The sequence below is a fragment of the Bos mutus genome, chromosome 19 (genome assembly GCF_027580195.1).
Source record: "Bos mutus isolate GX-2022 chromosome 19, NWIPB_WYAK_1.1, whole genome shotgun sequence".
In the NCBI taxonomy this organism is placed as follows: Eukaryota; Metazoa; Chordata; class Mammalia; order Artiodactyla; family Bovidae; genus Bos; species Bos mutus.
This window is the reverse complement of record NC_091635.1, coordinates 56286987-56310219: the sequence shown is the minus strand read 5'-3', so window position 1 is coordinate 56310219 and position 23233 is coordinate 56286987. Positions and strand designations below refer to the sequence as shown.

The following is a 23233-nucleotide window of genomic DNA, read 5'->3' as shown; positions in this document are numbered from 1 at the left end:
TAGAAGACCTGGGTTCAATCTGCGGGTTGGGAGAGCCCCTGGAGGAGGGCATGGCAACCCACTCTAGTATTCTTGCCTGGAGCATTCCATGGACAGAGGAGCCTGGTGGGCTACAGTCCATGGGGTCGCACAGAGTCGGACACGACTGAGTGACGAAGCACACTTTCATTGCAGGGGGCGCAAGTTCAGCCCCTAGTTGGGGAACTAAGATCTTATAAGGCACATGCCATGGCCAAAAAATAGAGGGGGGTAAAAAAAAAAGTACCACTTGGAAAGAAATGAAAGTTGTAAAGAAAGAAAATAGAAATTAAAAAAAAAAAGGTGTTAAGGGTATGGACAAAGTGAAGTCAGGAAGGCAAGAGTGGTCAGCTCTGAATGGGGTGCAGAGAAATGATCAGAGATGAACTGTGTCTTGAAGAATGAGCTCAAATTATTCAATGTGAAGTACATATTTAAATGACTCATTGAGTTTTTCTTGACTGATACTAATTTCCATTAAATACGCTCAAGAATTAATTCAGATCATAGCGTTAAGGGACATGAGACTAAAATTTTAAAATGAGAGGGAAAATAATAAAAAGAATGTATATGTGATGAATACCCAGAGAAGCGAGGCTTTGGTGTGTGGTGAGGGGTCGGGGGTCTGCACTCCAGGGCAGCTGAGGCACGTGTCTCAAACGTGGCACATTTAAAGAAGTTGGGAGGTTAGAGGCGGTGAAACTGATGGAATTTGACAGTTGCTGTGGCAACACACCCACTTTCAGAAAAGCATTTGGTGGGAGGGGAGGAAAAGGTGTGGTCCTTGCCCTGGGCTGCCTTACTCCCCACATTGCCTGTTCTGGCCAAAGGTGAGGATGGATTGAGAAGGACAGACGCCCCACGTGGCTGACTGTTGTCTGCTTTTGTGGAACTGACTCTGGAATAAGATAAGGAGATAAGTAAACCAGAGCAGACAACTGGGGACCATTTGAACAGGAGCGGGCGTTCTGAGCAAGCCCATTGCCTTCAGGAAAACATCTCCCAAGCACTGTATTGGAATATATTGAATGACCCATGGATTTCTGTGAAAAAATGCACATGGCACAAATGTGTGTAAATCTCCCCTATGGAAGCAGCAGCAAAGAATGCTGTTGGCATAAAAAAAGAGTCCTGAGAGGAGCAAAAAGACTTTGGTTTATGAAAAATTGGTTTTGAAAAGTTTTGGCCCAAGAGCTGGGTGATTGTCTCTGCGGCGCCACCTTCTGGCACGTCAGAGGTATGACATGGTGTGAATCTCTATGGGTGGTGGGTTTCCTTACTGGCTTCCATGTGCTAGCTACTTACCTCCACGTGGGCTGTATCTTCAGACCTTTGGTTCAGGACTCAGCGACACAACATCAACAACAAATTGGTTCTCGACTTCGGCCTCATGTGAGACTCTCTGGAGGAGCTTTTTGAAAAAAGTTATTTAAAATAATTTAATTACAAAAGAAATAGTTCAGTCGCTTAGCGTGTCCGACTCTTTGCAACCCCATGGACTGCAGCACGCCAGGTTTCCCTGTCCATCACCAACTCCTGGAGCCTGCTCAAATTCATGTCCATTGAGTCGGTGATGCCATCCAACCATCTCATCCTCTGTCGTCCCCTTCTCCTCCCACCTTCAGTCTTTCCCAGCATCAGGGTCTTTTCCAGTGAGTCAGCTCTTCGCATCAGGTGACCAAAGTATTGCAGCTTCAGCTTCAGCATCAGTCCTTCCAGTGAATATTCAGGACTGAGTTCCTTTAGGATGGACTGGTTGGATCTTCTTGCAGTCCAAGGGATTCTCAAGAGTCTTTTCCAACACCACAAATCAAAAGCATCAATTCTTCAGCACTCAGCTTTCTTTATAGTCCAACTCTCACATCTACACATGACTACTGGGAAAACCATAGCTTTGACTAGACGAAGCTTTGTTGGCAAAACAATGTCTCTGCTTTTTAATATGCTGTCCAGATTGGTCATAGCTTCTCTTCCAAGGAGCAAGCGTCTTTTAATTTCATGGCTGCGGTCACGATCTTCAGTGATTTTGGAGCCCTCCCAAAATTAAAATCTGTCACTGTTTCCATTGTTTCCTCATCTGTTTGCCATGAAGTGATGGGACCAGAGGCCATGGTCTTAGTTTTTTTGAATGTTGAGAAGTAATATATGACCAGTGTAAAATACAACTTGAGTTCCTATATCTCATTCCCAGATTTAACAGTCAGCAGTGCCTTGGATACTCTTCCAGACATTTTCTTTGTGTGTATAAATACATGTGTACATATATTTATAGAGAGATTGATTGTGTAGAGAAGTATGGAAATATACGTATATGCACACACTATACGAAGAATATGTACTATACATAATGTTATGCAACTTGCCTTTTTTGCTTAATGTTTTTTGGATATCTTTCCATATGAGTATATGGAGCTCTCCTGGCTGCATGGAATTCCATTGTCTGGATGTGCTGTAATTTATTTAACAAGTACCTTTAGCTTGTTTTCATCCTTGGTTGCCATTCTCCATACATTCAGCATATTTAAAGTGTAAGTCCCTAGATGTGGAATTACTGGTTCAAAGTGTGTAGGCTCTAAAAGAATTGTACTAGTTCCTATCAAAAGTGAGTGTGAAGGCTATTTCTTCTTTCATTAAAAAAATAAATCAATAAAACAAACTGAAAACAGAGAGTTCCAGGCCCCATTTTCAGAGCTTCTGACTGAGGTGGGAGAGGTATTTGAACATCTATATGTTTTAAAGCTCTGCAGGTGAATCTGGGCCATAACCAGGGTTACCCCCTCAGACAGGGGGTAAAATTAGGAACCGTGCTCCTAGGTGGTGATGCCTCGGTTATGCCCTTTCAGATCCAAATAGCAAGGCTTCCCTTTTGGTGGCCAGCTAGTGGGTAATTCCTTACTGCGTGGCCTCAGATTCCATTAGAAGAGACAGAGTTTGTGGATATGAAAGTCAATACCTTGCTGTCTGACTTCAATATGAAGAGCCCCTGGCCTGGCCCACTTTGGGGAGTAACAGTGTCTCCTTTCTTCTGCTTAGTTAGCTTCAGGAGATAGAGAGAAAACGGACATCTTTTCTTCAGAGAGCCCGTTGTAAGCATCCTCCGTCTCGGGGAATGACTCCTCCTGCACAGCGTGTGTCAGAAGAAAGTCTCCGCCTTCATTGCTTTCGGTCGCTCTCCTTCTGTCCTTTGAGGCTGTGCTCTGCCATCCCCTTCCATGCCTCTGTCCGTTGAGCTGTGCCAAGAGCGGCGTCCTTGCCCGCTGGCATCAGGGCATCACGTCTCGCTTCACGCCTCCCACCCGCTGGAGGGATACATCCCTGTCCCTCCGTCCCTGTCCGATACGTCTGTCCTTTCATTTTTGAGGAAACACCCCTATCCCTGCCCATCTATTGTTTGCCCACGTGTCTTTTCAGTTGGTTTCTTTCTCTCATTCCCATGTTTAGGTAAGAACTGCCTTTCGTTAGCTAAGGAGTTTCTATCAATATTAGGAAATCTGAGTTGACTGGGGTGGTGGGGGCGGGTTGCACGCTGGAATGACAAAGGTCACGGAGGCGCTGGGCCCCGCTGGGTCCACCGAAAGGTCACAGACTGTGCCGGGCCCCCCGTCCCACGCGTGGTCCTGGCAGGCCCTGGCCTGAAGCTCGAGAAGGGGTTTCGCAACACGAGGACCCGCACGAGTGTTTGATGCTGACTTGGTCCTCGTTTCTGTTTACCCAAGAGGCACGCAGACCTCACCTTGTGCCTGGGGAATAGAAAGGCAGATTTTTGTCCCATATAGATTTTTCTACATGAGGCAGGAGCCAGATGGGTTTAGCTTGGCTAATCTTAGTGCAAGCTGGAAAATTCCAATTTTTCCGAAACAACACATTTCTAAGAAATTGTCTGGTTTAGAATATTATGCTAATATATGTAAGGGAACCACATGACTCTGGGCTGACTTACAGCGAGGCTTATAAATACGTAGGAAAATGTACCTGCATCTCCCTTGTCCCCCACCAGCATGGTGGTGGCAAGGACTAGATTCCGTTAAGCCCCTCCATTTTTATTGCTTGTCAAAACCAGTGCCTGTTTGGCAAATATTCCGTTGTGTAGGACTTAAATTTATTTGAGAAAACCTGAGTGTCTGCCTTTCCCAAGTCTCGGCATGCATGACGCATGCTCAGTGAATGTTGATTCAGGTTTTACATCGCTGGAAACAGTGTGTGTTGCTCTTTAGTCTTCCCTTCTCCTCTGCCCAAATAACCGAGACCAAGCTATCACTTCTTTAAAATGCAGTTCCTCCCATGATACCTCATCACCAAGGTGTATGCCCATCGGACGAGAGTACCCATGCCGGGAGCACCTACGTGAAGCAGAGTGCCCGCCTTGCCCCGGATGAGACGCTGGGTGGGGTGGGGGGCACACAGTGCGTTTTGTTCAGGTACCAGCTGACTCTGTGGGGTTAAGCTGATTTCCCCCTCCCCAAGAATCCATATCCCCGAGATAGCAGAACCCCACCCCACACCCCCACTGCGACTCCTGTTGCCTAGCAACACTTATTTAGTAACCTTTCAGAATCATCATTAATACTGAGGAAGAGAACCTCCCTGCTCCATGTTACATACACAGCCTGCGCACTGCAGACTTCTCTGTTGTGGGCTGGAGGGGTATCTACGGGCATTTTTTATCTGTCATCCTCTGTCCAACATACACTCTCCAGACCAAGAGTGAATCAAAAGATGTCACGAGGACTTTAGGGGACATCAAGGCAGTGGATGCAAAGGAGCCACTCTAGGCTGGTCGCTCAACATCCCTCAGAGAGAGCTCCCCCAGAGGACGCGGAGCAGACATGGACATCCCGAGGAGCGGGTCAGAGCCCCGGACTCCGCCGCACGAGGGGTCCAGGGGAGGGCTGCTTGGCGGGAATTGTTGGCCATGGCCCGTGGTATTCCTGTTGTAGTTTGGGCAGGTGTCAGTGGTGGCGGGAGTGTAGAGAGAATAGGGCTTTGGAAGTAACCCAAGTCTGAATGTAAGCTCTTGTACCTCACTGGTTGCTCGACCTGGAGCCAGTTATCAAGCTGTAACGCGGCGAACCCTCGCTCAGTCAGCCCATGACACCAGCTTGTCCAGGAATGAGTCCACTTCCTGCCTTTCTGTCCTCTCCAAGAACTGTCCGCAGACTCCTCTAAAGCTCCCATCCCTGGAACGTCAAGATTACCCCACGGCCTTTTCTCTGATTTTCTTCTTGCCCTGTATTATCTCCCAGGGGATCTCGAGGCTGTGAAATCCGTGTCTCTAGTTACAATTGCGCTTCTCAGGCCTGGACTTTTGCCTAAAGCTGAGGTCCACATCCTCCGGGGTCTCCATCTGGAGCCCAGAGGTGCCTGGATTTGGTGGAGCCACACACTCTGACTTTTCCTCTGAAAGTGCTCAGGGCGCCGACTCCTGGGTCCCGGTGAGTTTTATCACCTCCTTTCTGGCTGTCCAAGCTGGAACCTGCTCTCTCCTGCGCTGCCTCACAGATTTACGGAGTCTCATATTGATCCTACCTCATCAATGACTCTTAAATCCAGCCTGCCCTCTCCCAGCGTTGGGGGAGCTGCTCAGCACGTCCTGCCTCCCCTCTGATGCCTCCTCCACTGTTGCCATGGTGTCACCTCATCACTCACTCACCAGCCCCTTGAGGGTGAGATCTGGCCACCGAGGGCCCCTCTCTGTCCGGTCTCAGCTCTTCCTTCCCCTCTCCTCGACCTCTAAGCTCCAGCTACCCCCTGCTCTCAGTTCCCTGCCTGATCCAGGAGTTCTTCAACATCTTCATGGCCTCACAGATTCTGTTCTCTCTGTCTCTTATCACCCCTTATCTCTTTACTTGTCCAGCCAATGTTGAGAATCCTCCAAGATGCCAACTCCCTCTGAGAAGCCTTTCCCAATGTCCCTGCAACTCCCTCCAGGGATCTGGCTTAGTGATCGGCCTTTGGCCTCCACCCTGTGGTTCCCTGAGCAAAGCTCTCCTGTAGCACTTAGCACCTGCTGTGAACACCTGTGTGCTTACAGTGTCCACCTCCAGGCTGTGTGCTGGGTTTTATTTATGTATTTTCACAGCTTGGCTTCCCTGGTGGCTCAGGTTTGATCCCTGGGTCAGTAAGGTCCCCTGGAGAAGGGAAAGGCAACCCACTCCAATATCCTTGCCTGGGAAATCCCATGAACAATGGGCTACAGTCCATGGAGTCACAGTGTCCAACACCACTGAGCGACTCTCTCTGTCTCTCTCTCTCTCTCTCACACACACACACACACACACACACACACACACAAAAAGTAAATACACAACTAGGAAACTGACAGCTCTGCTGGATTAAGAACATGCAAACTTTTGGTGCTTCGCTGGTGGCTCAGACAGTAAAGAATCTGCCTGCAATGCAGGAGACCCGGGTTCAGTCCCTCGGTTGGGAAGATCCCCTGGAGAAGGAAATGGCAACCCACTCCAGGATTCTGGCCTGGGAAATCCCAGGGACGGAGGAGCCGGGCGGGTCCATGGGATCACAAAGAGTCAGGCACGACTGAGCAACTAACACACACACGCTCAGAACTTAGTCCATAGTAGGTCTTAGTAAATGTTTGTTAAATCAATGTTTTAGTCAACAAGCCTTTGTTTTACTTTATTATTATTATTTTAAAATATTTATTTGGCTGCACCAGGCCTTACTTGCGGCACACAGGATCTAATTTCCTGACCAGGTTCAGATGCAGGCCCCCTGTGTTGGGAGTGGAGTCTTAGCCACTGGACGGCCAGGGAAGTCCCAACAAGCCTTTGCTAATCATCTTCTGTGCAAGGCATTGGCCAGGCCTTTGCCTGAAAAGATTTCCAGTGTAGTTTGAGAACAGATAATTGCTTAAAAGCCATAGAGTCACTTAACCTGAGAAGCTTCCAGGCCAGCATATGCTTGCATGAGATATGATATAGATATTAAATGTGAGGCATGTTGGACGTTGTCACCAACACTGGGACAGTCAGTGGGAGGGGGGCTTGACTTAGACCTTGAGGGGCGGTCAGACAGGTAGAGGTGGAGACGATGAGAAGCAAGAGCATCTGGAACAGGGCCAACCAGCGTGGCTGGACTGAGAGCGGAGCAGGGCTGAGGTCATCTCGGCCTCTGGACAAAGCTTGGACCAGGTGGCGGAGCGAGGCCGCTGGCGGCCTTGATCGGGTGGAGGTGCTGTTTGAAGTGCTCAGGACAAGCCTGCAGGGGGCAGGGGGCCCAGCGAGGAGGGCACTGCATCAGCCCAGGTCCTCAGGGATGGCCTGTCCCGCCTCTGACGGATCTGAACCAAGATGCACAGCCTCCCCAAGACTTAAGGATGGTTACTGCTAGAGCTGGAATGACCTTTGCTCTCATCCTGAACTCGCATCTCATTATATAACTGGTGCTCAAACCAGAGCCCAGGGGGTCTCGCCCACAGTCCGCGTCACTGGCCTGGTCTCTGGATTCCAGTCCTTTTGCATGAGATGGGCGTGGTCCACACCTGAAGCCTGAAGGAAGAAGAGATAGGAGACGGCAGCGTCCAGGCCTTGGGAGACCCAGGGAGAGGGGCTGGTGGTCCCTGCAAGCTCAGCCTTTGAGTTCGGTTCCCAGCGGCAGTGAGTGACAGGCCTCGAGTGGCTGCACCCTGACCAGCGCAGGACTCTGAACTCTGGGTAGAGAATTTCAGAGTGCGCTGGCTGGGCGCCGAGGCAGGAGGCCTTAGCAAAGCTTATTTACTTTTGGGTGCTCAGCCTTGAGACTCTCACAGGAAAGAATTTGTGTGGATCGCCTTGAGAAGCCACACCTGAGTCCTATTCATGTTCACCCGGAAACTCAGGCTTTCAAACAATTCTGTTTCTCTTCCTATGTTTGTTTGGATAGGTTGAGGGGTTGGGAGAGGAGGAAGGGTGTCGCTCAGGGGAATGTGGGCCATTTGTTTGCTGCCGGTTCCGGGGTTTGCCGTGGACGTCAGCAAGCCCTGTGATTACCTCGTCCCCGAATCCAAATAAAAACTCACATGGCCCAGGGGAGAATAGTCAGTTTAATAACTCGCCCTGGCAGCACTTTGAAAACTGCAGGTTTCAAGTGACTAGACCTGCAGATTTTCACCAACTCGGACAATTAAAGAGGCTCCAGGGACCTCAGCGGTGCTGACTCCAGTGGTGCGTGTTGTCATTAGAAACGGAAAGAGCCTCCGAAAATAGCCTCCAGGTATGGAGAGCTTGCTTCTCTGCTTGATGAGAAGGTAGCCCCATCCTAGCGGGACCTCCATAAACTGCATAGTGGCTCAGTTTCTCCGCAGGTACCATGTGCCCACTGGCCCTTGGGGCTCTGCAGGGCTGTCAGGAGGGCAGGACGAGGCCATCGACACTCCGTGTGCACTTGAACCAGGTCCAGAGGCAGCGAATAACGCTGGGCAGGAGCCGCTCTGGTGTCTGCTCCTCCTCGGAAACCAACATCACCACTGTTTCCATGCAGGGGGCCGAGGAAGGGCAGAGGAGGGGAACCCAGACCCCGCTTCATCCCCTCCAGATGCCTCTTGTCGCTTGTCCTCTGTCCCATGGAGATGCAGAAAGGATTGACATGGTCATTCTAGATGAGAGCCCTCATTCCCTGGGCGGCCTGGGGAGGATTACAGCCACGCAGTTCTCAGAGGGTGTGTCTGATGTGCAGAGCATTCAAAGGCTGGGCAAGCAGGCAGTTGGTGGGATTCAACCTTGCACTTCCCAGGTCTTCACCCGCCATGCATTTCCTGCAAGTGCAGAGGAACCAAGAGGCCTGCTCTTGTGCAGCGGCATGCCATGACTTGGGATGGAGTGAGCAGAGACAGGAGAGTACAGGGGAGGACCGGGCACCATTTCCCATCCGTGGCCCTTCCGACTCACCTGTGGTTGATGGGGGGAGGGAGGGTCAGCGTTGCCAGACCTGGAATCCGGCCTGCACCCGCTGGCTTTGGTCTGTGGGGCTGTGAGTACATTTCCGGCCACCTTTTTAATCCCCTGCACCTGGCGATGGCATGCGCCCAGCAGGGAGGGACTCTGGCCCTGGGGAAGAGGAGCTGGAGGGGCTCTGTCACTTCGTCTAGGGAACAACGGTGTGGTGGCCGGTGGGCCCACGCATGCCTGGACCCCCGGCTGGAGCTTTGGTGCTGCTGCGTGGCACTGAGTGCCAACGGGGGAGGCTCTGAGCCCCTCAGCTGTCAGTCGGCTCAGGGAGGCAGGTTTCTTGCTGACTCCACTGGCAAGATTTGCGCTGATCCACACCCTTGGAATGAGAGGGCTTGCTAATCCAGCCCTGGCCTCTGCCAAATCAGGAGCTGCCAGATCAAGTCAGGGCCATTTTGGGTACTGGAGCGCGATCCCAGAGCAGCGTGCTTGTCCTGGACGCAGGGTCACACTTGGTGACGTCCAGCAGGCTTTGCTCGGGTGGCAGCTGGCAGGCAGTGTGTGCTGGAGGGCGGGGGCGCAGACGCTGCCGTGTGGCCACCCCACACCGTGGCCAGTGCAGCCAGCCCCGGGGAACTCACGAGAGAGCAGGACTCTGCGTGGGGGAGCGGCTGGCCCCGGTCACAGAGCTCGTTAGGGGCAGGTGCACCCTGAGTCCAAGTCCATCTGTGCTTTCAGGCGAGCCCAGCGGTCTCCAAAGGATGGGTCAGAGGGGACGGACAGAGGCTGGAGCAGGAGCCTGAATGGTGTTTCCCCTGTCTGTGCCCAAACGCAGACCCAGAGTTAATTAGCACGCTGACCACTCAAGGGTGTAGATGTAAAACACGCTCCCCCGTGACATGACCTTTGCAGCCACATCCCATAACAGCACAGACAAGGCCTGGTCTCTGGCCATCCAGCAGCTCTTTAAAGATGATGAGTGATATATAAAGATGCCTGCATGATATGTAGCCAGGAGCCCCGGCCCTCTGGGCCATTAGTTGATTTGTTGTTGAAGGCGTGTCCTTGGCATGAGCGGCCGTTCAGGAGGACCGAGGTGGTGGAGGCGGGGAGGGAAAGGAAACGGGGCGGCTGGCTGCCCTCATTCCTGGGGCTCTCGTCCATGCCTGGGGGCATCCCTGCCCGCTTGGGGAAGCATCCACGCCCAGGAGCATGGCGCGCCCTGGGAGACTGAGCCCCACCAGTCTCCCTCCAGCTTTCCAGCTGCATGACTGTGTGTGTGTTGGGGCGGGGGGGAGGATGTGGATTTCACCTCTGACCCTCCTCTTCCTAATCCGTAAATTGTGGGGCAGGCTCATGGGTCAGTGGGAAGTTGTCCATGAGGCCAGGAGACCCAGGTCCTGACACTGAGCTCAGTCGGAGAGTACAAAATCCCTTGCTTTCCTTTAAGGCATTTCTGTGCTTAAGAGCTTGGGCTTTAGAATCAGAAGAATTGGGAGGTGAGATTCTGTTTCATCTACCAGTTGGGCAATCTTGGTTCATTATTTAGCATTTCTGAGTGAGTGAGTGATAGTTGCTCAGTCATGTCCGACTCTTTTCCAGCCCCTGGACTGTAGCCTGCCAGGCTCCTCTGTCTCTGGGATTCTCCAGGTGAGAATACTGGAGTAGGGTGCCATTCCCTTCTCCAGCATTTCTGAGCTTGTCTTAAACTGTCTGGAAAAAGGGGGTACTAATGATTCGAACTTACACACATATCTTGAGGATTAAGTGAGGTGGTACATGGGAGGGGTACCTAGGGGGGTGCTGACCACTGACCTTTGCTCCTAACAGCGACTTCTCAGTGGGCGGAGGCCTGTCCACCAGCCCACAGGGCAGCATTTCACTCACTCTCTCAGTGAATGGAGCAGACAGACCCTTCCTTACGTTCATACATAATGGGTTGGTTTGGCTTCTCAATGTTGTGTTTTACCCATGTTTCTGTGGAGAGCCCATTTCTGTGGAGCCCATTACTGTGGAGAGAGTGTTAGGAAAGAGCTGCTTTGATCAAACTGATCTTTATAGGGACCTTTCAGTGTATTTGTTCTGCAATCATGGACAGCACTTACTGGGCACCTTGTCTGGATTTGGCACAAGGGAAGTGTATGTGTGTGTGTGTGTGTGTGTCTAAAACAGAGACAGAGGGATTTGTTTTTGCCTTGAAGTTAATGTATCAGCCAAATAAGGCTCAGGACACTAGAAAAGTGTCAAATGTTATGACAGATTCACAGCTGCTGGAATTGAAAAGGACTCTTTCAAATCTAATGTTTGGTTAAGCCTTTTCTTTCTCCTCTTCTTCCTTTTCTGGGGGCTTCTTCTCTTTGCAAAATGAAGCAAAGTCCAATTTTAAAAGCTCATTTTTATTTCTGTCTTTGAAAGTAAAAGAGGCTCATTATAGATAATTGGTAAAATATAATAAAAAGAAAACATATTTCCCCAAACAGTCCTCATTATGAACCAGGGGTATTTATTTCCATTTGTTCAGTGGTTAGTATTAAACGTCTCCTCCATGCAGGCTCCTTCTAGAAGCTGGGGATACAGCAGCAAAGAAGACAAGGTCCCCATCCCCTGGTTCTTACGTGTTTGTGGAGGGAGGTCTCTGACCAAGTCAAGCAAATACAAAAGATAATTTGGGGTAGAGATGCATTTTGCAAAGGACATGAAACAGGGTGGTTTGGTAGTTGGGGCAGAGCAAAGTCAGAGAGTGAGGGGACGTGGCTTTTGCACCGGCGACTAAAGGACGGAGAAGGGCCAGGCAGGCAGTGCAGGGGAGAATGTTTAGGTTAAGGAATCCTGAGGACCCAGACCTGGAGGTCCTGCTTGGGGCCTGAGGAGCGGAGGGAAGGCTGCATGACTAGGCCTGCGGGGTGCGGAGCCTTGAGCGGCAGTGCAAAGTCTTTGGAGGGTTTCAGATGGGAGGGTGACCAGCATAGGTCTGTATTATTTTTTTTATGTTTATTTTTGGCTGCACCACGTGGCATGTGGGATTGTAGTTCCCCAATCAGGGACTGAAACCACGCTGCCTGCTGTGTCAATGCAAAGTCTTAACCACTGGACCACCGTGGAAGTCCAGGTCCATTTTTAGAATGTTTTCCAGGCTGTGTGGAGAGTCCATTGTGAGGACTCGAACGGAAGGAGGGGAGCAGTTAGGAGGATGAGAGAGATGCCTCCCAGGTGGCTCAGTGGTAAAGAATCCGCCTGCCAATGCAGGAGATCGGGTTTGATCCTGGGTTGGGAAGATCCCCTGGAGAAGGAAATAGCAACCCAGCTGCCTGGGAAATCCCAGGGACCAAGGAAGCTGGTGGGCTACAGTCCATGGGGTCACGGAGAACTGAACGTTACTGACCATGCACTCACACACACACACTCAGATGCGCAGTGAAGAAACCATGAAGCTTAGACGAGGAGGTGCAGTCTTTTTATTCAATTTTTTAAAAGTATCTGGGATCATAGTATTTATTTATCTATCTATATTTTTGGTTGTGCCAAGCAACTTGCAGAATCTGAGTTTCCCAGCCAGGGATCGAACCTGCAGTGGAAGTGCAGAGTCCTAACCACTAGACTACCAGGGAACTCCTCATACTCTGCTGCTGCTGCTAAGTCACTTCAGTCATGTCCGACTCTGTGCGACCCTAGAGACAGCAGCCCATCAGGCTCCCCTGTCCCTGGGATTCCCCAGGCAAGAACACTGGAGTGGGTTGCCATTTCCTTCTCCAATGCATGAAAGTGAAAAGTGAAAGTGAAGTCGCTCAGTCATGTCTGACTCTTAGCGACCCCACGGACTGCAGCCCACCAGGCTCCTCCATCCATGGGGTTTTCCAGGCAAAGTACTGGAGTGGGGTGCCATTACCTTCTCCGCCTCATACTCTGGATATTTCATATTTGTATTTATATGGAGACCTCTGACTACTTCCCAGGCACTGTGAATTATGTTGAGCACTTCATCTATCAGTTAAGTTCAGTCACTCAGTTGTGTCCAACTCTTTGCAACCCCATGGACTGCAGCACGCCAGGCCTCCCTGTCCATCACCAACTCCCGGAGTTTACATAGACTCATGTCCATCATAGCATCATTGGTGATGCCATCCAACCATCTCATCCTCTGTCGTGCCTTCAATCTTGCCCAGCATCAGGGTCTTTTCAAATAAGTCAGTTCTTCACATCAGGTGGCCAAAGTATTGGAGTTTCATCTTCAACATCAGTCCTTCCAATGAACACTCAGGACTGATCTCCTTTAGGATGGACTGGTTGGATCTCCTTGCAGTCCAAGGGATTGTCAAGAGTCTTCTCCAACACCACAATTCAAAAGCATTAATTCTTCTGCACTCAGCTTTCTTTATAGTCCAACTCTCACATCCATACATGACTACTGGAAAAACCATAGCTTTGACTAGATGGACCTTTGTTAGTAATGTCTCTGCTTTTTAATATGCTGTCTAGGTTGGTCATAGCTTCTCTTCCAAGGAGCAAGCATCTTTTAATTTCATGGCTGCACTCACCATCTGCAGTGATTTTGGAGCCCCCAAAAATAAAGTCTGTCACTGTTTCCACTGTTGCCGCATCTATTTGCCATGAAGTGATGGGACCAGATGCCATGATCTTATTTTTCTGAACTTTTAAGCCAGCTTTTTCACTCTCCTCTTTCACCTTCATCAAGAGGCTCTTTAGTTCTTCACTTTCAGCCATAAGGGTGGTGTCATCTGCATATCTGAGGTTATTGATATTTCTCTTGGCAATTTTGATTCCAGCTTGTGCTTCATCCAGCCTGGCATTTTGCATGATGTACTCTGTATATAAGTTAAATAAGCAGGGTGACAATATACAGCCTTGACGTACTCCTTTTCCAATTAAGCAAATGAAAGAACTCAGCTGTAATTCTAGCACCTCCACTAGCTTTGTTTGTAATAATGCTTCCTAAGGCCCACTTGACTTCGGATTCCTGGATGTCTGGCACTAGGTGAGTGATCACACCATTGTGGTTATCTGGATCATGATGATCTTTTTTGTATAGTTCTTCTGTGTATTCTTGCCACCTCTTCCTAATAGCTCCTGCTTCTGTTAAGTCCATACCATTTCTGTCCTTTATTGTGCCCATCTTTGCATGAAATGTTCCCTTGGTATCTCTAATCTTCTTGAAGAGATCTCTAGTCTTTCCCATTCTGTTGTTTTCCTCTATTTCTTTACCCTGATCACTGAGGAAGGCTTTGTTATCTCTCTTTGCTGTTCTTTGGAACTCTGCTTTCAAATGGGTGTATCTTTCCTTTTCTCCTTTGCCTTTCGCTTCTCTTCTTTTCTCAGCTATTTGTAAGGCCTCTTTAGACAACCATTTTGCCTTTTTGCATTTCTTTTTCACATTCGTTTCTCACACAGCCCTATGAGACAGGCATGGTAATCCGCGTTTATAGATGAAAAAACTTAAACTCAGAGAAGTAGATTTTTAAAAAGGAAAAAAATTCACCATAGTTTCTGTCCTTACTAGGAAGTGGGGACAATTTCTTTCTGGTCCTTTACTCAAACACCCAAGTTTATAACCTATAGGTGGCAAAACGAGAAATCAAACCCGAGTCTGACTCACTAGACGGCTTAACCACTACTCAGTACATTTTAAAACCTTGTTGTAATCTTAATGTTATTGTATAAGCATCTCCCCAAGTACAGCAGCTCAGCCCGTAGATCAGTCGGGTTGCCACGACAGTGTTTACCAAACACTCACAAATGCTCAGTAGCATTCACAGATGAAGGCTTATTGTTCCCTTGTCTGAAACGGCTATGAGTTGGTCAGGTGGCTCAGCTGATCTTGGCTGGACTTGCATGTCTGGGGAACAGGTGACCTGGGCTGGCCTGGACTGGCCTGCCCCCTGTCCCCCTCAGCCCCTCCCCACACTGCAGGCTCGTGGGGCGGTGTGACTGGTGGGGACTGAAGTGCTGCAGAGAAGCAGCAGGACGTGCGAGCCCTCCTTAGGCGCAGCCTTGGAGTTGACACTGTCGCTTCTGTTACGGTCTGTCGGCCAGCGCTCGTCACAGGGCCAGCCCAGATGCGAAGGCTGGGGAAATAGACTCAGCCTGGAACTGCAAGGTCGCATGTAACAGAACACGGGGAGAGGAAGGGGCAAGACCTCTGGCCTTCAGGACACTGCTGTCTTTGCAGAGTGCTTGTTAGACGGGCCAAGAGGTTCCTGCCATTGGAATAAAGACCTTCGGGGCCCAGAGTCAGCCTCAGGGTCCAGGAAGCCCGAATCCTTAGGATGTGCTTGTAGGGCCTTTATTTAATGTCAGTACCTAAAGTGGTCACTCATGATGGACCCTTGAACGTTACAGAGTCTTCTAGGTTAATTGGTTCCCTGTTACATAAGGATTCTCAGAAGCAGGGTATTTTGCAGTGAAGTGAGCCCTGATGATGGTTTTCCTCTGAAGGCAGTGGGTGCAAAGACAGTCAAAAGTGCTATTTCATACTCAAATTATGACTGTGTGGGGTCAAAGAGGTTGCTCGATTCTTATTAAGTATGTAAGAATAAGAAACACCCTATCTTCAGTTATGCTCTTTGGAGGCTTAGGCATACCTACTCTGTGACAAAAGCAGAGGCCAATCTTTGGTTTCAAGATAACTTTTAATCTCTGTCCAGATTTAAGCCCTTTGTTCCACCCTTTCCACCAGAAATCCTCCTTGGCTCTCCTAGAAATGACTTTCACTGAGATGCTTTTAGGAAAAAGAAAACTATGTCCCAGCAAACTGCAGAGTCTACACTATGGGGTTGATCCTGTCCACCCAGTTCTTTCAGAGAAAGCCCTGGAAAAATACCAAGCTCAGACTTAACAAATACACGAAAAGAGAAACAAAACATGTGATCATCTCAACAGATACTAAAAATGCATTTGAGGAAATGTATTATCATACATAATTTCTGATTTAAAAAAAACAACAGTAACTCTCAGTGCAGTAGGGCTGGGAAGGTTGGAACTATTTTAGCTTCTCAGAAGGTTATCTACTAGGGGTCTAGAACAAAGCTTAAGGATGTAAGGCATTAAAAGTTATTTTCATTAAAGTCTGGGGCAGACTCTAACCTCATCCCTTTAACTCTGTTTTTTTTTTTGCAGAGCCTAGCCAATGCAGTGAGTTATTTTTTTTATTTTTAAAGTAGAAATTATAAACACTGAGACAACAACTATCTCTAGAGGCAGAAAAGATTATTTACCTTGAAAACTTTGTTAGAGCTTTTAGAACTAATAAGGGAGTAAAGTGGCCTTAAAGATATAAGAAAAAGATGAAATCATAAAAATGGAGAGTATACTAAGGATATATTGAATATTTTAAAGATATCAGTTGTCCCCAAACTAACCTATGGTTTCATTCACTCGTCATTCAAAATCCCATTAATTTAAAATATAATTTAATGTATCCTGAAATTCCTATTTCTATGAGTATAAGAATACTGAAGAAAATCTTCCAAAAAGAACCATAAAGAGGGCAGAACTTGCCCTTTCAAACATCAAATCTTACTAATACCATCATATTAATCCAATTGGAAAGTATTATGTAAAGGCCCTTGCTTGTATGTTATACAAAAATAAATCATAGGTGACTCAAAATCCTAAAGTATAGTTATATTAAAGTATGCATGCTAAGTCTCTTTAGTCGTGTCCGACTCTGTGTGACCCCATAGACGGCAGCCCACCAGGCTCCCCTGTCCCTGGGATTCTCCAGGCAAGAACACTGGAGTGGGTTGCCATTTCCTTCTCCAATGCATGAAAGTGAAAAGTGAAAGTGAGGTCGCTCAGTCATGTCCGACTCTTAGCGACCCCATGGACTGCAGCCTACCAGGCTCCTCTGTCCATGGGATTTTCCAGGCAAGAGTACTGGAGTGGGGTGCCATTGCCTTCTCCATATTAAAGTATAGAGTAATATATATGTGTGTATATATATATATATATATATATACACCCACACACATATGTACACATATACATGTATATATATATACATGTATATGTACATATATAGTATGATTTGGGGATAGAGAAGATATGAAATTAGAAGCCATAAAGAAGAAATTTTTAAGATATTATTACTATATTATAGTGCAAGATCTCACCCATAGTGCAAAACTCTAAGCAAAGCTAGAAAACAAATAGTCTGGGAGAAAATATTTTCTACAGAGAAAACAGATGAAATGATTATATCCATAGTTGATATACAATTCTTTCTATAAAGAGTGCTTACAAATGAATAAGCAACAAAATCCACTTAAAAAGGAGCAAAAAATAAGAAAAGGGTAGTATACCGGAGAAGAAATAAATACCCAATAGACATGTGAGGTGTTCAGTCTCACTACTAAGAAGGAAATGTAAATTAAACAATAGTGATATTTGTGTAGTCAGATTGGCAACATTTTAAAACTTATCATTTAATTTGTACAAAAATGAACTCTCACAAATGTTGGTGCAAGTATAAATAGATAAGACTTAGCAATGCTTTTAGAAATTTAAAAATACTTGCCTTTTGTAAGAGCAATCTCACTTTTAGAAATCTCTTCTATAAAAACACTCACATACCTAAAAATGCATCAGTTGGGAAATGATTAGGTAAATTGTTATATCCAAATTTTGGGAACTACTCACCCTTTAAAAAGAACAGAGTAGTTCTGTTTGTACTAACATGGGTAATTGCATATGGTATACTGATATATAGAAAGAGTAATGTAAGACCTAGGGGTACTATAATCCTACAGGATTGAGAAGTTCACACTAAACAGTTAAAGGTATCCTTTGGGAAGAGCAGCAAGATGGATTGAGGGCAAGGGAGACACATTTCTGCATTTGTTGAAATTTTGCAATGAACATCTATGGTAATTTAAAAAATTAAATGATTCTTAATTTGAAAATTCTTATTAATAAAATTTTGCAAATCCACAAAAAGTAGGATAAAATAATAAAGATCCTCCCTCCTGTTACTCAGGGATACTGTTAACATTTAGTAATAAAGGGGGAAATAAACGTGTCCAACAGAGTTAATGCAGTCAAAAATATAGACAAACAAGATGATGCAAGGGTATCTTGGGAGAAGGGAGACCTGGATGTTTCTCAGGTCCTTTGCTGGGTGCTCTGCGATGCTGGGAAGCCACTGAAAGCCATTGACTCATCTGCGGTCCGGGTAGGTTTTCTCCATGCTTCAGGTAGGGCTGACCTACTTCCATTGGAAGAAAGGGCTGAAGAGAAAGAATGCAGATAAAGGTTCTGCCTCATGTGAAGTGTAATTGTTAGAATGTCCATGAATGAATGTCAGCAGCCAGCATTTCTGAGGGCCACCATTAAATGAGCAATATTCTTTATAGAAGCAGAATTCTGAAGTAGGCACACTGGGAGAAGCGGGTGGGGATAAAACAGAAGAAAGATGAAAGACCATGTGGTCAGTAGGGGAGGAGTGTGTGTGTGTGTGTGTGTGTGTGTGTGTGTGTGTGTGTAAAGCTTAACATGTATAAAGAAATAGAGTATAATGTTTAAATACAATGTAAGTACTTGAAGTAACTGAGCAATTAGATGGTAGGAGAGGGTATTTATGCCTCTGTGTGTGTGTGTGTGTGTGTGTGTGTGTTTGTATCGGGCAGGGGGAGGGGGTATGGGGTGGCTTTATTATTAAGTTCAAAGAGAGTTCCTAAAGGGAAAATAAAATACCAGTTTGAGTCAGACACGGCTCATTCTCTCAGTCAGTGTCGAGAGGCACAAGATCAAATCTGGCTTGACACCATCCACTGCAGATCTCAGCAGCCACTAGAAGCTGGAACCAAGCAGAGCCTGGCTAATGAGAATCTCCATCCTCTGCCAGTGCCTGGGGGCCCATCCCTTCCTCTCTGGCAAGCAGGATGCAAAGAGAGCTCAAAGCAGAGTGAGGACCAAAAGGTCACCCAGAACATTCATTCTGCAAGCTCCCCACCAGGCCTTTCTGAAAAACAGACAAGTGTGGTTTCACAGTTTAGCCAGAAAGCAAGCCAACGGCTTTGCCCTTCAGTCCAGGGTAGGTTCTAATGGCACCCAGAGGATGTTCCACGTGACAGCCGGCCTTCAGCAGTGAAGGCAGAGGAGGACCTGGGCCAGACCCAGCTGAGGCATATCCCCTCGTGTATTCTTTGGGCGTGAAAGGGGTGACTGTAAAATTCAAGTGAAACTGGAAGTTAGGATTCAGAGCTCCCCACATAAACACTGCAGTCTGTTATCAAGTTCACGTTCACCAGTGAGACACTTGCCAAAATGCAGTCAACTTGTTGCTCTGAGGACCTTTGTGCGTTTCGGTGGCTTGGTTCACAGCTGCCTCAGGTGGAAGTTAGAGCATCTCCACCATGTCTTTTCCATTTTGCTTGGTGTTTCTGGAGTGCACGTGTGGGTTAGGTGCAGCCTGCCGGCTCATCTCCCGTGTCCAGTCCTGTCCCCTTCAGCTCACTCCTCACACTTTCCAAACCTCAGCTCCGCCTGTTGCTTTCGTGCTCAGAACCCCTCAGTGACATTCAAGGCCTCTTGAACATCCCTACTGGCCACCTTCCTGACCACATCTCTTGCACTTCTGCCTCTCTCAGTCTCGTGCTCTGACAGCCACCCAGGACTGCTCGTGGTTCCTTCAAAACCTGACCCCCTGTCTTGGGTCTGTCCCTGGATTACCTTTGTGGCTCAGTTCTCTGTGTAGAGATGCAGCTACGCCAAGCATCCTCTCTGGGAAGTGTTCCCTGGCCTCTTTGTGTTGTGTCCTGTTCCTCCGCTCTCTGCAAGCATGTGTGGTTTCCTTTCACCCCTTCACTATATCTCACTGGCTGGTTTTAATCTGATTCCCTGACTCACTTGGAAGAAACCTTAAAGGTGAAAAAAACAAAGTACCTGCCACAGAGTTGGTGCTTCGGGATTACATTATAGGAAGGGATGAACGTGTGCATTTTTTAATTTAGCTTGTGAATATGTGTACGTGGGTCTTTGTTTCCCCCTATCTGACACACGAGTAAAGTGTTCAGCCTGCTGTGCCTCAGGGGGGATGTTGGGGTCACATTTAAGTGAGCTTAAGACTCTTCACCTCGTCCTGAGTGTCATCAAGTAGACGGCAGTCGATAGCCCACTCCTGGGCTTCCATAGAGGCTCACGGACTAAAGTTCCTGTGCTGTTCCAGGCCAGCTGCTGCCAGCCAACCGCAATACTCCGAGCCCCATCGACCCCGACACCATCCAGGTGCCGGTGGGCTACGAGCCGGACCCGGCCGACCTCGCCCTCTCCAGCATCCCCGGCCAGGAGATGTTTGACCCTCGCAAACGCAAGTTCTCCGAGGAAGAGCTGAAGCCACAACCCATGATTAAGAAAGCGCGCAAAGTCTTCATCCCGGACGACCTGAAGGTAAACGGGAACTGGTAACTAGGCTGTGGGCAAGTGGAGAGCGGGGTCGAGAGAGGCCAAGACTGATAATTTTCGGCCCCATTTTTCAGCACGTGACAAGACTGGTTGCTTCCTCTCTGGGTGTCTTCTGTACTGTGCCTTTTGTATCTTGATAATGTACAGAAATAAGGAAAAGCAATAAAATGAAGTACTTTGCAGCCCATGAAGGAAGCAAGCCCACTGCTATCTGCAAGGAAACCCATAAAAGCCTAGTAAAGTCAAATCTGGATCTTTCAAGGTTGGAAGGGGAAAAAAAAAAATATTGGGAAGGATACCTAGACCTCAGAGTCTTCAAGGGTTACCTTTCCTTTGGGAGTTTAATGCTAATTAACTGCTGCCATTTCTCTGTAGGCCTCAGGGAGTAACAGCGAGACAGGACCTCTCTCCACATTGCCAACCTTGGATGCCAGGGTGGGATGTTGTTAAGGAAGCTGGGGCGTTTCCTGACCCTATTTATAAGTAATGTTGACTCTGCATCTCACGTAGTGATCACTTGAGTATCTCAACAAAAGGTTAATTTGGGGTTCTTTTTTCTCTACTGTGTTGAAGGGACACATTATTTATAAAGGAAAATAGATTTACCTTAGGAAATCAGATGCAACTTAAACAAAATTAATCCGACACCTTTATGATACCTTAGGAAGATAATTCTTTCTAAAATTATGCCATGCCTACTGATACCAAAATAGAACCATTTTTGATTAGCCATTGCTTAGAATTGTCTGTGTTTATGCTGCTTTCTAATCATATGAACAATAGAGATGTGATTGTATACATTCAAGGCATTGGAAGCAGGCGTAATTAGGTCTTTTCTAACTTCTCAAACCTAAACATGGTTCACATGAAGAGAACTCCTGTTGGGAAAATAGGGAGTTTGGGACATTATTCTGGAACCACTGTAGACCAGTTATGCCTGCTTTTCAGACCTAAAGAGCACTGGAGGAAAACATGCCTGCAGATTTGTCACTGCTGTCATCCAGCACCTGAGATTACCTGCGGTGGTGCAGGGTCATAAAATGTCCGAGGTGAAGGGGACCTCAGAGGCTCATTAGATCAAAGTGGTCATGGCACCACTGAGGAAATGGAGATAAAGGAAAGTGAAGGTGAGCCCTGGTAGTTAGAACAAGACCCAGCCGGGTCCCCAAGTCTGCTAGCTTCCAGAAACATCACTGCAGCATGTGGCCCCGACAGGAGCTACAACAAGGACCTCCAATAACTGTCATCCTCAATAACTGTCAGACTCAAAGGAGGAAAGTGCATAGTAAACACACCAGAAGACAGAGACTAGTCAGGGAACTGATGGTTAGACAAAGATAGAATAAGAAAAGAGCCCCTGGGATTAGGTCCTGGGCAGTTTAAGTACCTTCTTTCAATGGATGCTTTTCCTCACCTTGTGTTCTTAGTCATCCAATTCTCTGTATTTTAGAACTGGCTTCTTAAACTAAACCAGGGAGCCCATTCAGCATGGATGTCCTCTTGAGTGGAGGCAAGTTTGAAGAGGTGCTGCTATATAGTAGATAAAACCTCTAGCCAGACTTGCACAGTCTCTGAATTTACAAGTTTAAAGCAAGGAGCAAGCTGCTTTAATTACCCAGGTAACCTTGGCAACAGAGGCCACGTGAACATCGCTGTGCTGGAATTATACATGTTACCGCCGCCGCGGCTGGACGTGGCCTTTCCACGTGCCAGTGTGGGGAACAGGCAAGAACGTTCTCCTGCCAGGGGTCTCTGGATTCCTTCAGTTGAGAGCAAAGCCTCAGGCCCCAGACCAGGAGCACGGGTGAAACAGGACGCAGAACTCTAAGGTGTTTCTTGTGCAGCAGGAGGACTGAGCTGGGGCAGTGGGAGCCACATGTGCGGCCTCCAGCGCTGGCTGAGCAGACTGAGTGCGTGAAGCGGCCCTCACTGCCTGCACTTCCTCTCTGGAGCCATTCATCTGGGTTAGCAGGCATCTCGCCCCCACCCAGGAAGATGAAGGGGTGGCATACTGGTTCCTAACTGAGAATCAGTTTAATCGCCTTGGTGTCTTTCAAAGACCCATTCATTCACTTGACAAATATTTTTCAAATGCTAGTGTCTGCCAAGTCAGGGCCTGGGGATTCAGAGGTGACCCACTACTGACATTGTTCCTACCCCCGAGTGAGAAAAAGGGAGTGCTGATATGTCAGGAGGGGCCTGCTGAGTGGAGGTGGCATCAAACACAGACCCTCAAGAAGATGGGACTGGACTGAGGGTGCTTTGCCAGGTGGTGGTGCCTCGGGAGCCAGATGGCATCTGACCCTGGGAGGTAGAGGGAAAGGACACAGGTGATGTATCAGCCCCAATCAGTACTTCTGCATCCCACTCCCATTCTGAGGTAACAGAGCGGGGGAGGCTGGTTTTGTTGTCGGGGACAGCCCTCCTTCCATCATTCCTGCCTCCTGTGTCCCCTGCTCCATTCCTACTTCCAGCTCCCCTCCAACCTGAGACGGTCCACATTTCACACCTTGGCTCGCTCATCTGTTCATGTGCACAGGAGGCTGGGAAATGAAAGTACCTCAGAAGTGAAAAGAGCTCAGAAATCGGTTGTTACACTGAGGTCAGCTGGTGACTCCCCTGGTCCTTAAGACCTGATCCCAAACCTCCAAGGCCTGTGGTGGTACCCCTTCTCCATCCCCCTGAAAACACAGCTTCTTCAATTTCCCAGGGCCTTGTTCTCCCGACTCCCTGGCCCCCGTGTGCAACTTCTGATACATCCTAAGTTAGTCCCTCTTTCAGATCATCTTGGAAACCACACTTCTGGGAACACTGATGAGAGTGGTAGATTTCCTGATTTACCTAGGGCGTGGATCTGGGGCTTACTAACATAGACAACATCCATCAGAACTGGAGGTTTCACTGTTAATGTGCCA

General features: G+C 47.9%; 1 protein-coding gene across 1 annotated transcript in view; it reads left to right on the top strand.

Moving 5' to 3' along the window:
- The window catches only part of HLF (HLF transcription factor, PAR bZIP family member), a 54311-nt gene that overhangs the window by 24724 nt on the left and 6354 nt on the right, over positions 1 to 23233 (top strand). The window contains exon 3 of the mRNA XM_005905891.2: positions 20083 to 20303. Within this exon, the coding sequence (XP_005905953.1) occupies positions 20083 to 20303 (221 nt within the window). The remainder of the gene's footprint in view (positions 1 to 20082; positions 20304 to 23233) is intronic.